The sequence below is a fragment of the Schistocerca cancellata genome, chromosome 5 (assembly GCF_023864275.1).
Source record: "Schistocerca cancellata isolate TAMUIC-IGC-003103 chromosome 5, iqSchCanc2.1, whole genome shotgun sequence".
Lineage (NCBI taxonomy): Eukaryota > Metazoa > Arthropoda > Insecta > Orthoptera > Acrididae > Schistocerca > Schistocerca cancellata.
Genome location: NC_064630.1, coordinates 222,874,998 through 222,890,799, shown reverse-complemented (window position 1 = coordinate 222,890,799; position 15,802 = coordinate 222,874,998). Strand labels below are relative to the sequence as shown.

The following is a 15,802-nucleotide window of genomic DNA, read 5'->3' as shown; positions in this document are numbered from 1 at the left end:
AACTACTTAAACCTAACTAACCTAAGGACATCACACACATCCATGCCCGAGGCAGGATTCGAACCTGCGACGGTAGCGGTCACGCGGTTCCAAACTGACGCGCCTTAGAACCGCACGGCCACAACGGCCGGCGTACACGAAACAATGATTATATTGCTCTTACCAAATGAAAATTGAAGCATAATCATTATGTCATTTACATATGTTATTTGAACGCATTTTAATTGCAGGAGTGCTGAAAGCCTTCATTTTGCAGTTTGAGTGAACATCATAGCATACTAAGAGACGAGGAGTTGCGTATTCGTGGTGGCGCCTGAAATTACGTCCACTTCAATATGCGCTACACACAATACGATTAGGATTGGGTGGGAAATTTAATGCACTTTATTTTCATAATCAGTCAACTTTGGCGGAAATCGCGTCGTTTCTGACGTATAAACGAAAGACCGAAACAAGTCCCAATTTTCGTGTTTTTCCCATTTTTGACCCACTTCCGGGCCGAAATTTTGGTGGCACTTTGAAAATTCGAATTCAGAACTCCCCCGAAACACATAGAAAACTTTAAAAAAACTTCTCCATAACTGACCTCTAATAATCATCATTTGACTGGACTATTATCAAGACAGATGAAACTTTTGAGACATTCCACATCTACATCCATAACCGCAAGCCACCTGACGGTGTGTGGCGAAGGGTACCTTGAGTACCTCTATCGGTTCTCCCTTCTATTCCAGTCTCGTATTGTTCGTGGAAAGAAGGATTGTCCGTATGCCTCTGTGTGGGCTTTAATCTCTCTGATTTTATCATCATGGTCTCTTCGCGAGATATACGTAGGAGGGAGCACTATACTGCTTCACTCCTCGGTGAAGGTGTGTTCTCCCGAAACTTCAACAAAAGCCCGTACTGAGCTACTGAGCGTCTCTCCTGCATAGTCTTCCACTAGAGTTTATCTATCATCTCCGTAACGCTTTCGCGATTACTAAATGAACCTGTAACGAAGCGCGCTGTTCTCCGTTGGATCTTCTCTATCTCTTCTATCAACCCTATCTGGTACGGATGCCACACTGCTGAGCAGTATTCAAGCAGTGGGCGAAGAAGCGTATTGTAACCTACTTCCTTTGTTTTCGGATTGCATTTCCTCAGGATTCTTTCCATGAATCTCAGTTTGGCATCTGTTTTACCGACAATCAACTTTATATGATCATTCCAACTTTATATGATCATTCATTTATTAAAGAAACTCAGTTCATTAGCAAGTATGACATGTTCCACGGAAAGATACCTTATTCTGTATCATCGTGCAAGATGGTGGACGACCGACTAAGTATGGCTTATACGCCCATATGTTATACGCATAGTTCCAACAATATATAGCACTTTATTCGTCATAAAATTCTGTACCTGAAGACTCAAAAATATATGCCAAAATAACTTTAATATATTATACACCACTTAAGTGAGTAAAACGCGAAATATTTACAAATGCTTGGCAGAACGCAACCTTTGTGTATTGCTAACATTGTGCCAGAGTGTGTGCGATCTACAGTGTAATAAACTCAGAAGAAAAACTGCAAAATTCTAAGATCGGCGCTGCAGTCCTGGACTGTGTGGCTGGTCCCGGTGGAGGTTCGAGTCTTCCATTGGGCACGGGTGCGTGTGTTTTCCTTACGATAATTTAGGTTAAGTAGTGTGTAAGCTTAGGGAGTGATGACCTTAGTAGTTAATTCCAATAAGATTTCACACACATTTTAACATTTTTTTCTAAGATCGGCAGTCAAATCTTTATTTCGATATTCGGTTTCGGTAAGACTAAGTTACCATCTTCGGATCTCCAATGGATGGAACAAAGCTCACAGGGTAATAGGTTTACAAGTCCAGTATAACAATGTACAAAATTAATTGTCCATATAGGTAGAAAAGTAACATACCTCGTTGTTGTTGTGGTCTTCAGCCGGAAGCCTGGATTGATGCACTACTCTATACCACGCTATCCAGTACACGCCTCTTCATCTCCGAATAACTACTTCAACTGATATACTTCTGAATCTGCTTACTGTATTGATTTCCTGCTCTTCCTGTACGATTTTTTACCGCCAACACTTCCCTCCAATACTAAATTGGTGATCCCCTGATGTCTCAGAACGTGTCCTACCAATCGATCCCTTCTTTTAGTCAGGTTGTGCCACAAATTTCTTTTCTCCCCAGTTCTATTCAGTACCTTCTCATTACTTATATGATCTACCCATATGATCTTCAGTATTTGTCTGCACCTCTACATTTCTTACGCTTCTATTCTCTTCTTGTTTATCGTTCAAGTTCCACTCCCATACATGGCTATACTCTATACAAATACTTTCAGAAAATACTTCCTAACCCATCAATCTATATTCGTTGTTAACAAATTTGTCTCCTTCAGAAAAGCTTTTCTTGCCATGGCCACACTACATTTTTAGGTCCCAATTTCATTCCCTGAGTATCATCTCATTTTGTTCCACTATATTCCATTATCCTTGTTTTGCGTTTTTTGATGTTCGTCTTATATCCACCTTTCAAGACACTGTCCCTTCCCTTCAGCCGCTCTTCCCAGTCGTTTGCTGTCCCTTACAGAATTACAATGTCATTGGCAAATCTCAAAGTTTTGTTTTTTGTCTTTGAACTTTAATTCCTTATGGAAAATTTTCTTTTGTTTCCTTTATTGTTTGCTCAATATACAGAATGAATAACATCGGGGATAGGCTACAACCAGGTCTATCTCCATTCTCAGTCACTGCTCCGTTTTCATGCCCCTCGACACTGATAACTGCCGTCTGGTGTCTGTAGAAGTTGCAAACAGCCTTTCGCTCCCAGTATTTAGCCCTGTTACCTTCAGAATTTCAAAGACAGTTTTCCAGTAAAAACTGTCGAAAGCTTTCCCTAAGTCTACAAATGCTATAAACGTCAGTTTGCCTTTCCTTGACGTACGTTCCGACACTTGTTTACAGTGACTTGTTCGAATGGTTCAACTCTGAGCACTATGGGTCTTAACTTCAGAGGTCATCAGTCCCCTAGAACTTAGAACTACTTAAACCTAACTAACCTGAAGACATCACACACACCTATGCCCGAGGCAGGATTCGAACCTGTGACAGTAGCGGTCGCGCTGTTCCAGACTGTAGCGCCTAGAACAGCTCCGTCACTCCAGACGGCCAGGGACTTAATGACTGCGCCGAAAAATGGTCTCAAGTATATTTGCACTTTGAACTGTAGAGCAGCAGGCAATACAACCTACTTGGCTTTTCATAATAATACATTTTGAATTCCCCTCATAATACACACAAAAGCCAAAGAAACTGCTGCACCTGCCTAGTATAGTGTGCCCCCCTCCCCCGCGAGCACGCAGAAGTGCAATAACACGACGTGACATGGACTCAACTAAAGTCTGAAGTAGTGCTAGAGGGAATTGCCACCATGAATCCTGAGGGGCTGTCTATGAATCCGTAAGAATACGAGGAGGTGGAGATCTCTCCTGAACAATCCGTTGCAAGGCATCCAAGATATGCTCAATCATATTCATGTCTGTGGAGTCTGGTGGCCAGCGGCAGTGTTTAAACTAAGAAGAGTGTTTACGGAGCCAATGTGAAGCAATTCTGGACGTGTGGGGTGTCACATTGTCCAGCTGGAACTCCCAAGACCGTCGGAATGCATAATGGGAATATGGGAATGAATGGACCTAAGTGATCAGACAGGATGCTTATGTACGTATCAGAGTTGTAGGGTCCCATGTCGTTCCAACTGCACATGCCCCTCACCATTATAGAGCCTCAGCCCGCTTGAACAGTCCCCTGCTGACATGTAGGGCCCATGGATTTATTCATATCCGCTCACGTCCATCACAATTTGAAATAAGACTCGTTCAACCAGGCAACATATTTCCAATCATCAACAGTGCAATGTTGGCGTTGGCGGGCCCAGGCGAGGCGTAAAGCTTTGTGTCTTGCAACCATCAAGGGTACACAAGTGGGCCTTCGGCCTCGAAAGCCCATATTGATGATGTTTCGTCGAATGGTTCGCACTTTGACACTTGTTGGTAGCCCAGTAATGGAATCTGCAGCAATTTGCTGATGGGTTGCACTTCTGTCATGCTGAACGATTCTCTACAGCTGTCGTTGATCCCGTTCTTGCTAGATCTTTTTCCGGCCGCAGAGATGTCGGAGATCTGATGTTTTACCGGATTCCTGATATTCACGGGACACTTTTGAAATGGTCGTACTCGAAAACGTCCACTTCATCGTTACCTGGGAGATGGTGTGTCCCATCACCCGTGCACCGACTATAGCACCACATTGAAACTCACTTACCTTTGATACGTGCGTGCTCAGTCGAAGTACTATCTTCCATTTAGTCTGGACTTCTGGGATGGATTGGTTCAGGGATTTACCCAAGCTTTATTCAGATGTAAGCAGGTGTGTGGGCTCGTAGCCGGTGGCCCTACTGAACGTGTTGGTTATCGTTGAATCTAGTTACTGGGGGGCCTTGATAATTGCATGAGGGACCCACATACGGTGCTACCATTGTGGGGCGATAGAGCCAGTATATTCCACGTGCCGGGAGTATGCCTGATTCAGCGATCCTATGAAGGAGTTTCTTCATTGCATATGTGATGTGATCGGAGATGCGTGGGATGTTCAGTTCGGCGTGATGGTCGGCAGTCCTGGCTCATCTTGGAGCTCCTAAGATGAGGCGGAGGCATCAGTTTTGAATGACTTAAAGGGTTGAAGGTTGGAGGGGCTGGTGGTTCCCCAAGTGGAGCAGCTATAACGAAATGCAAGTAGAACCTTCGCTCGATATAGCCGAAGCTTGCACCTGGCAACCACTCAACAATGGCTATAATTGCTGTAGGAGGTATAATAGTTGAATCCCCTTGTTGTGGAATGACGTTCGAAAAATAGATTGCTGTCCAGGGTGACCCCCAAGTATTTTACTTCGCTTATGCATGCAATTTCTCGATGATGAAGGCCAGAGCATTTGTGAGTGAAGAGGACAGCTTTAGTTTTGTCGGCGTTAAGTCGAATGTGATTAGCTGATGCCTATTGTTCCGTCAGTGTGAAGTGACAGAATAGCCTCCCGACGACTGCAGTTATCTGCCGGTTACTGGTGAATAAGGCTGTGTCGCCCACAGACTGAGCTAAGACGACCTGGGGCAGGATGGGTAAGTCGATAACATATGCGATGAAAAGGGTTGGGGATAAAACTTAGCCCTGTGGAGGGCCTTCCCGTAGGCATCAAACGCTCGAGCGTTGCCCATTGATGTGGACGACTGTCTGCCGGTGTTGGAAAAACTGCCAATGATACATAAACGATAGTCAGGCAAGGTTTTGAGGTCTTGCAATTTGATCAAGAGCTTATAATCAACACATAGTCAAAAGCTTTTTCTGTGTCTAAAAATACGGCCACTGTATAATTAGAAACATTCATATTACACGTGATGTACTCTGCGACTCAAGTAGTTGAAGTTCAGCTGAAAGCGAAGGCTGAAACTCAAACTGATCTGGCCTAATGATGTCCTGAACGTGGATAAATTGTCCTATCTGGTGCAAAATGAGGCCTTCCAGTAGCTTCGAAAAGGTGAAAATTCAGCTGATAATACGGTAGTTAGTAGGCGGACTAAGGTGTTTATCAGGTTTTGGGATCAGGGTGATTCACACGACATTTCATGAGTAGTAGGGTGTGGGTGTTTGTAATGCAAATTTTGATATCAAATTGATATGCAAATTAATTAAATTGGTCAATTAATGACCCATGCGCCCATCCACACACGCCCAGCCCTGCCCCCAACCACGCCCACGCCCCGCCCCCAATCACGCCCACCCCCATCCCAGATGACGTCACATATTATCTTAGTTGCACTTGTGCCCCAGCCCCCTCCTCCCTCTCCCCCTTCCTCCCTGCCTCTATCCCTCCCTCCCTCCATCCATCCTACGGGGGACACATGCTCCTTCAATAGGCCACCTGCTCTGCCGACTGCCTTCCTTGTTGTGTGGCTGCGGTCTGCCCTTTGCTGCCACCCTCTGCGGTCGCTGGCCGCACTCGGCTTTCCACAATCTGGCCGCCGCCTTAAGGCAGCAGTCCGAGGCAACACAAAAAGGAAATTGAGTAGCGTAACACAGCCCATCTAGAGGACACTCCAGATGGATGTTACCGAAGTCGCGCTCTCTGCTGTTTTTCTACATCTCCGCGTACGGCTGCAGACACCATCAGGCCCTCGCGGTATGTGCCATCCCTTTGGTGTGGCGCCCCTTAACACAAAAGGGAAATTTACAGGCATAATCCTGCCCACCTGGAGAACGGTCCAGATCAGCACTAAGTTTTCACCATCTGGCTGCCACCTTAAGGCAACGCTCCTAGGCCAACACAGTAGCATGTATAGTCAACTAAACAATGGGAGATAAAAGGACGGTCGCCTCAAGTGCAATTTGTTCGTCTAAAATATAGCCCCCTTACCCCCAGCAGCCCGCCCATCGGTGATGGAGAACAATAGTATTACGTCAACGCATCTATAATGAAGCATCTATTAAGAAAAAGCAAAACACATTTACGACCATAATAAATGTCCTCTTTCTACGAAAATAGGTAAAGTCCATTTTCTTTTAGTTTCATGAGCAAAATCGGTATACTTTTTACGTTCGACGGCAGTCGCATCTCATTATTTTGTGACGTCCAGCGGTCCTAGGCAACACAAAAGGGAAATTAAGTAGCCTGTTGAGTCAACTAAGCAATAGGCAATAAAAGGACGGTCACCTCAAGTGCAATTTGTTCGTCTAAAATGTAGCAATAGAGCCCCCACACGACGCCCACCCGGGCAAAGAGCAGCTGTGTCTCGCGACCACATCAGCCCGCAGTTCAGCGATGGAGAATAATTAATTGTATGAAGTCAACGCATGTACGGGGTATTCAAAAAGTCTCTCCGCAGTGTTGTTTCATTCTTAGCCTTGAGTGCCATATGCAGCAATGAGTATACCGAAATAAAACTCAGTGAACTACAAGTTATTATTTTATTGAATATTCATTTTTAATTAAAAATTTTCACATTAAATGTAGAAAGTGTCCCCCCCCCCCCTGTTGAATACACAATTCAATTCGTCTAGTCGTGTTTCCAAACAAAAGCTGTAATATTTCTTCTGTAACAGAAGCAGTGATAGTGGATATTGCAGTTTTCAATTCATCAGCGGATTTTGGACGGTTTTTATAGACACAGTCCATGACTGCAGAGATCACGGAAAACATCAGCAAGCAGTGACACTGAAACGACAGTTGTACGCGTGGTTGCACCATGTTGTTTAAAACAACCGTTCAGTATTTCACTTAACACAAGTTCTTCTATGATTAGGGACCGATGGCCTCTGCAGTTTGGTCCCTTTAATCCTCAAATCAACCAATCTTCTATGAATGGGTACAGAATATCGCTGCAGTATCTTTGTGCGTTTATTGTTTCGTTGAAAAATATGGGACCCACAATCTGACGTCTAGAAATTGCAATCCAAACTCCTATTTTCACAGAATGAAGAGGTTCCTCCTGAATACACAATGGATTTGCAGTACTCCACATACGAAAATCTGACAAGTTTATGTACCCGGATAAATGGAACCACTCCTCATTTTTTCCTTACGGCTGTGTGGACCGTTTCGACACTAAAATCGATTTCCCGGGCGAGTTTTCTTACTGACTTGTTCGGACTCATTGACATTTTATCGGAAACATCGAGTAGTTTATCCTCAGACAAAACGCTAGGACGACCATTTCTCGGTGCATCTGTCACTGAACCGGTACTTCGAAATTCGTTAATCAAATCTCGCACAGTATCGCGATGTGGGAGTGTTTTCTCCGGGAAAACTGAGTTAAACGTTTGACGAACTGAAACTGTGTATATATCGCCAGGTTTGAACGCTTGTTCGACTAAAAATACACGTTCTTTAACGGTTAGCATTTTAACAGTGACAAAAACGAAACTAACCAACGAAGAAACTAAACTTAAACGTTCACGTCAACACGTAACGACACACACCAACGATACTACTGACGCTGGCTGAGATAAACGAAACAGTGGAATGGTTGGAGAGTCCACTTGAAGGGAAGGAACCCAGGCAGGCGAACAGTCATATGGCACGCGCGGCTAACAATCATACAGCACTGTGGAGAGACATTTTGAACACCCCATATAATCAAGTATCTATTTAAAAATAAGCAAAACACACTTGCCACCATAATAAATGTTCGCTTTCCACGAAAATAGGTAAAATCCATTTTATCTTAGTTTTATGAGCAAAATCGGCACAGTTTTTACGTTCGACTGTGACGTCCAGAAAAGTGTACCGCCACAGATCACAAATGAACAGCAGAGACATGCCCACCCTGCGTAAAACCAGGAAAAATAAAACTTAGACTATTTTGATGCGAGAACTACCGACCACCGCACAATGTACTCGTTATTTCTAAACCGTCACTGGAGTAAGTAAAGAAAAAGCGAGAATTAAATTCCAAAGAAAAAAATCTATATTAAGAAATTCTTCCAGCTTATTGAACAAATTACACGACCCGAGGGCGTAACTTGTGTTCAGTGTCTGTAAATAAATTGTCTTGCACGTGTGTATTACAAACATTTCAGACAATCTTTCACACTATAGGCACACATATCGGAAAAAAAACTCATTCATTTTACGTTTGACAACGAGAAGCTATAGTTAAAGAGAACCTAGCTGTTTTGTACACTAGGCGTTGTACCAGTGCGATGCGAAACAAATCGTGAGAACCCGTCTCGCCCTGTGTAGGGGTGAGATAGGAAATTCGTTAAAAGACATCGCCAAAACGAAAAAAAAGATATGCTTGTCAAGAATCATTCCACAGTGCCCTAGCCATCTCTTCCACCCGCCAGGCGGCGCATCATTGATATCAACTTGATAGACTAATTAATTAAATTGATCATGAGAGTCACTTTGCATGGCGAATATTTTTTTTTTCATCAGGCGGGCTACACTCACCAGCTAGGACAACTGGGAATACATGGAGGGAACACTATTGAGAAATAATATTTGTAGCTTACCACAGAGTGATTCTACAGCCCATAACATACATTTTGCATTAGAACTGCACTATTAAAACATCATCTTTACTCATCCTGCATTTAAAGCGGTCTTGAGTCTGCAGGAACACACACGAGTCGCTGATAGTATTACACATTCAGGTAGAAATGCAGTTTGAGATGTGGAATCAAAACTATCAACTCTACCACGTACGCATATTGTATCTTGTAGAGAGGTCTTTCAATAGCTACAGCCACTGCTGAATCATATGTGTGCCACTCTCGTATCTGCACACGAGTCTCCTTTCTTATGTTTGAGCCTATCTGCTCCCATACATCAAGAACTCCAACACTGTTTTTAGACAGTCCCTCTGCATCTTGTAACTGCTCCTAAGTCTGCCCCGCCCTTCCTGAAGCTTAATCCATGTGATCGTCCCAGTTTAAGTCTGACCTGTACGGAAGTCGGAGAGCGTTATATCTAAAACCTTCTACATCCTGTGGGGAAAGAGGACGAGCTGAGTTATTGCGACAGGAGGGCGTTTTGACTCTTTGGTCAAAAAGGGAACATGGTGTCATAGATCTGCCAACTGTGTACACTGTGTAAGGCCAGCATCAAGCGTAGCTTTCCCCTGAAACACGAGGTAGTAGAAGAGATAGTACGAGCAGTAACGGCGGTGTTTCTTGTTGGGAAAACTAGGAAAACTACACATTATACATGGCATGGAGGAAGGACGATGATTTTGAGACACATCTCCAAACTACATGCAGCTAGTCTGAAGGAGATCTGTGTCTCTCAGGGTGCATTCATGTCTATCACCCAAACAAATCTAGCGATCCTATTAAATATACAGGTATTTATCGATTGCTGCAAGTGGTTCGTGATCACAGTCGCTTCCACAGACCGGTGTAAAGTTTCAACACCTGTACTGTAGGATGACCATATTCATCAATCACACGAAAGAGTTTCTCTATTGCTCCTTCATAACATTAACACCTTTCGATCCTCTGGCTCTCACAGAAAACCGAACGTTGGATGGCATAAACTTGCTGCTGGAAATAAAACACAGACGCGATGTTTCTCATTGACAAACATGTCGAATACATAGCAACGTATGAAAACTGGAATAGTTTGCGGTATTGTAGAGCGCTTCCAACAACTATTGGAAGGTGATTACCTGTACAGTTAATCTCATCTTCCCATTGAAAGAGTAGCCGAGGTCTCAGTGCTCCGTTTCGAAAACATTGTTCCTTCATTTTTCAGTCATGTATATTATTACTGTTCCGGTGTTGACCATCGCCAAAAGGTGCTGTTCACAACACGCGTGAGGTAGCACAAATAAAAAAGGTACTGTTGTCTTATTGGTGAAAAAAAAAATAAAAAAAATAAAAATAAGGCATGTGTAGGTCAACACAGTATATGGAAATAGGACGAGTCTGGAACCATGAGGAACCATTCCAAACAACTGTATTAAGGTGATGACCTCTACACTTAATCCCATGTACCACAGCGACAAGTATCAGCTATCCAGTCAAGGTTCCCCATATCAATGAAGTGGAGTCAGTCAATCATTATGTAGTAATCAACATGATACCGAGTGGACGGTCGGGATTGGAAAGACGCCACTCATATGGAGCGATGTACTGTAATATACACCACAGTTGGTAACGAGATCAGTTTTAGCAAATGTACTCAGAAGTCGGAGAGAGCAATATCCACCACGTTCTGTAACCTGTGTAGAAACAGAGTGAGCTGAGTTAATGCTATAGGAGCATACTTTGACCACTCGGTGGAAGTGGGAACATGTTGTCAGTGCTCCGCTACCATTGTAAGATGTGAAAGGTCAGCGTCGGATGAAGCCTGCTCCTGCAACACGGCGACGGTACGAACAGTTACAGTGGTGTTTCTCGCTAGGAAAATTAGGAAGACTCATCACCCAAATGTTGTAAATGTAGTACAGCTGCCAACACCTAGCGCAAATGCACTATTTTTCTGGTTGGGTGGCATAGCTTTGATAATCCTGAGACTGATGGATAGTCTGACATCCCCAATGCCGGCTGCAACCCTCTAAATACATGTCGATGTTTTCCTTAAGACAGAGGTGTGCCGGAAGACGCTAAATTTGCGTTCTTTTTCTTGTTGGTGCAGGCAGTTGCTGTATGAGACAAAAAGAAAGTTCTGTGAAACAAATAGAGGCCCCTTTCCAAACACATCCTGTGTTGGCGGGCAAGTGGATGTAAAAATTGGTTGCAACTGCTAGTTTTAGATAAACACTCTTTGTTCAATCTGAGACAGATGGATAATCTGATTTTTCCTTAGGACAGAGTTGTTGGGGAAGACGCTAAGCCGTTAGACTGCCGGCCACGTGGCCGTGCGGCACATGTGCGTGGTTGGGTCGTTAGGCCACCTGACAGTTAAAAGCTCACTCGGTGCAGCGCCTTTCATGTCAAAAGACCCGCAGCTGGTCGGGGAACGTCGAGTAGGCGTATCCCACTTGGCGCGAGGCGGCCGTCGTGAATGCCGCCGAGCTGGAAGCTGCTAGTTTATGCGAGGGGGCTCGCGGCCACGCGGAAGCCCACGAGGCGACCGCGGTAATGTACTAGCGTCGCAGTGCACCGCGGAGCGTCTTAATGACTTTATATACAAAACGATGATAAACAAAGCGATGGAGCGATAGGAAGTTAAGGAGTATCAATGTCCTACGAAATGCATATTATGTCATTCTCAGATTTCGCGTTCTCTGAATTGTGTTTTTGTTTTTTTCTTTCCTCCGATTTCTAGCTCCTATTGTGCATGAGTCGCGGATGACTTCCAGGTCCCACAGTAGACCCGAGTTAGCGTTCGAGTGTGGATCTGCTGAGCGTTATGTCTGAAGTGATGTTGGGATTCAGATCCACAACACGTCACATTCGGGATAGGGCTCAAAGTTGGACCAGTCACGAGTTACATACGGAGATATGTCCTATGTTCAAAGTTGAATCGACCAGCGGGAAGAGCACGTGATGGGAGCCTTCTGCGACACATGTACAGACACAGACATAGATAAAACAGAGCAAATGTGCTGCAACTGTAGACTATGCAGTTGGAGGTGACTGGTTGCATTTGAGTACAATGCTGTACTTTGCCGCCCGACCAGAAAAGTAATGCATTTGCGCTAGGTGTTGGCAGCTGTACTACATTTACAAGCACTTTTGGAAAACAGAACGAGCGTGAACCGGGGATACAATCTTTTATTTTTCGTCGAGGCAACATTCTACTGTATGTCTATTGAGGTAGTAGTGACATGCACGAGTTGACTGCCGTCTTAGATGCTTTCCTGAGAAAAAGAGAACCGTCTGCCTCTAAACTTACTTGCACATGCGTTAAAGGATGACAGAGAGTGGATGGAGTGACAGGGTGAGCTGGAGTTGTGACGAGATAGGATTTAACGGTACGCTGATGATGCACTATAGAGTGAGAGGGACATGTTTCTGTAGGTCATTTGACCATTTTTTTCTGTGGTTTTGTCGATATGCATCAGTTGTGTGACATAACCTGCGTTCGACTCGCATACATCTGCGTGTTCTGTGCATGACTTAGAGTACTGTCTACTTGCGATCGTTAACAACAAACCTCTCGGTTATTAGAGGACTTCCATCCTGTTTCTACACATTCCTCTAGCCGAATGAAGATTAATGAGCGGTACTCCATGCCCCTATCGCCTCTTGGGCATAGAATCGAGTCTTCAGTTTCATAACTACGGTGATTCTAACTCAGTGACAGGGGTTTGCGAGGTACTACAATCCCCACGTATACATCTGCTTGACGGATGTTCTGTTTACGGAGTTAGTGGCGACGTGACATGTAATTTCACATCTCAAATACCGCTGCTATGCGTTTGTCTCTTTCCTTGTAAGAGGCTTTCTCCATTACTAAAGATAATTTTATATAGGTCTGATGCGAGCATAATATAATTTCTGAGCCGTCATCGGATGTGAAAAGTGGGGGTTATACGCCTTTGGAAGGCTATATTGTACGTGTATCACAAGGAATCGATGTGTTAAGGAAGAAGTTTTTCATTTTACGTTTTATCTCCAAAGTTTAGTGCAGAGAAACCTACAAGGAGAATGTATGTCATGCGCTGTAAATATACTTCTTACATTGGGGTAGTAACAGGGCTGCATTCCCTACGACTAATAAGCTGCAATGATCTAATATTATAGGGTTTTTTAAGTGCAGAACATTGTAGCCTTAAGAGTGCATGTGCTTATGTTCTCTCTTACCAATACATTCATGGTATTGACCCCAGACACTAGAATAATACTTTATAATTCCTAGCGCAGTTGGTTTACGTAAAACGCAGCAAACTAGGTCCATTTGGAGCACCATCATGCATGAAAAGCGCCCGTTTCTTGTTCTTAAACATTTGTTATATTATCACAACAGTTCCATATCTACTGTACACCGATTAGTAATGGTAACCTCGTCGACATTCGCGCATCTGGAGAAATCTTGCGCTCTTGGATGGGCGCAGGAGAGCAGTTACAGCCTCGGATCACACTATTCCTACACGAAACGTGGAATGTAGCGGTCTAGTTCTGGTCACTTGCAGGGAGCGCCGGTCAAAGACAATTCGAGGAGATCTTTCGATTTCTAACTTTATCCTAAGAATGCGAGATCACCCTGTGACTCCCATCCACATAGAGAATGATCGTAAGTTACGCACTATGATCGAAGTGCTAGAGATGTGTAGGTCGCTGTCTGGTATACTTTGGTGTATATGTTCAAGAATTAACAATGAATTAACATTCTAACACAGTCATCTACTTACATTCGCGATGGCACTCGCAAAGTAGTGGAGGGGCTGTTTGGTCATGATAGAGTAACTGGTAAGCATGCGGCCGTGTCATTGGTCGGTGTTGAAATTACAATAAAATTGTTAAAACTGATTGCACTATCAACTATGTGCTTATTATTACAGTACATCAACAGTGTCTTTTCCATCCCAACAGTCCAGGTACACTGTTGATTACCACATTATGTGATTTACACCGTGCGATGTCTATTTCCCTGGGGGAGTCAGTGGGACAAACGTGTTAAAGTCAGTTTAGACTCTGACACAGACAACGTTGTCGTAGTGGAAAATAAAATATATGGCAGTGTACAAAGCATGTTACAGTAGAAAAAGCGGTGTATCAAACAATGAAACAGGGTCCCTCTGGCCGGCCCCTGTGGCCAAGCGGTTCTAGGCGCTTCAGTCCGGAACCGAGCGACTGCTACGGTCGCAGGCTGGAATCCTGCCTCGGTCATGGATGTGTGTGATGTCCTTAGGTTAGTTAGGTTTAAGTAGTTCTAACTCTAGGGGACTCATATTGCCTAGAGCCATTTGAACCATTTGAACCAGGGTCCCTCTCTAGTGACTGATAACATATGCGAGAAGGTTCTCATACTGTACAGGCGATGAAACTTTACGCCAGTCAGTGCAAGTGACGTCGATCACTGGCCACCTGCCCAATGGATAAATACATGTATATTTAATAGGATCTCCGCATATGCTCGATGCCAGCACTTACACGGTATTCGTTTTTGATATATCAGATGAGAGAGGTGCGGTAAAAATCTATTGAATGAAATTAATGGAGCTTTTCTAGTTTGTAATTCTTTTCTGCTGGATGGTACAGAATGCCGATGATAGAATGTTTTGGTGATCGACGTAAATGGATTCTGAGGGACGCAGATCTGCTTTTATGATGAGTCTTCCTAATTTTCCCAGCGAGAAATGCCACCTATCTGTTTATACTGTCGTCATGTTGCAGGAGCAGCCTTCATTTGACATTGATCCTACACATTGTTCGAGGGTGGCGCAGCTATGACATTATTTTCCCACTTGCACCAAGTGGTCAAACCATGCTCCTATAACATTAACACAGCTAACTCTTTTTCTACACAGTGCAGAATGGGGTGGATATTGCTCTCTCCAATGTCTAGGTAAAACTGCTAAAATTGAGCTTGCTATCAACTGCGGTATGTATTACAGTACATCAGTCCATATTAATGGCATCTTTCCAATCCCGAACATCCACTCAGTACGCATAAAGATTGACTTACACTACTCTGCTGAGATGGAGGGAACCTTGACGGAACACTGGATACATGGTACTTGTCGCTGTGGAAAATGAGATTAAGTGTAGAGGTCATCACCCTAACAACTGTTTGAAAGTGTTCCTCATTGCTCCAGATGCGTCCTGTTTCCATATGCTGTGATACCCTCCACATGTCTTTCTTTTAATTTTTTATTTCTTTCACCAATAAGACACGAGAACTTCATTTTATTTGTGCTACCTCATGCATGTTGTGAACAGCACCTTGACGTTACGGTCAACACTGGAACAGTAATAATGTACAAGACTGAAAAATGAAGGAGCAATGCTTTTCGAAACGGAGCACTGAGACCTTCGCTACCCTTTCAATGGGAAGATGAGATTAACTGTACAGGTAATCACCTTCCAGTAGTTGTTGGAAGCGCTCTACAATACCGCAAACTATTCCAGTTTTCATACGTTGCTATGTATTCGACATGTTTGTCAATGAGAAACATCGCGACTGTGTTTTATTTCCAGCAGCAAGTTTATGCCATCCAACGTTCGGTTTTCTGTGAGAGCCAGAGGATCGAAAGGTGTTAAAGTTATGAAGGAGCAATAGAGAAACTCTTTCGTGTGATTGATGGATATGGTCATCCTACAGTACAGGTGTTGAAACTTTACACCGG

At 43.8% G+C, this 15,802-nt stretch overlaps 1 protein-coding gene across 1 annotated transcript in view; it reads right to left on the bottom strand.

The window, feature by feature from the left end:
* Positions 1 to 15,802, bottom strand: part of LOC126188457 (orexin/Hypocretin receptor type 1-like) — a 520,725-nt gene that overhangs the window by 47,679 nt on the left and 457,244 nt on the right. Inside the window, exon 4 of the mRNA XM_049930060.1 lies at positions 6,161 to 6,188. Within this exon, the coding sequence (XP_049786017.1) occupies positions 6,161 to 6,188 (28 nt within the window). The remainder of the gene's footprint in view (positions 1 to 6,160; positions 6,189 to 15,802) is intronic.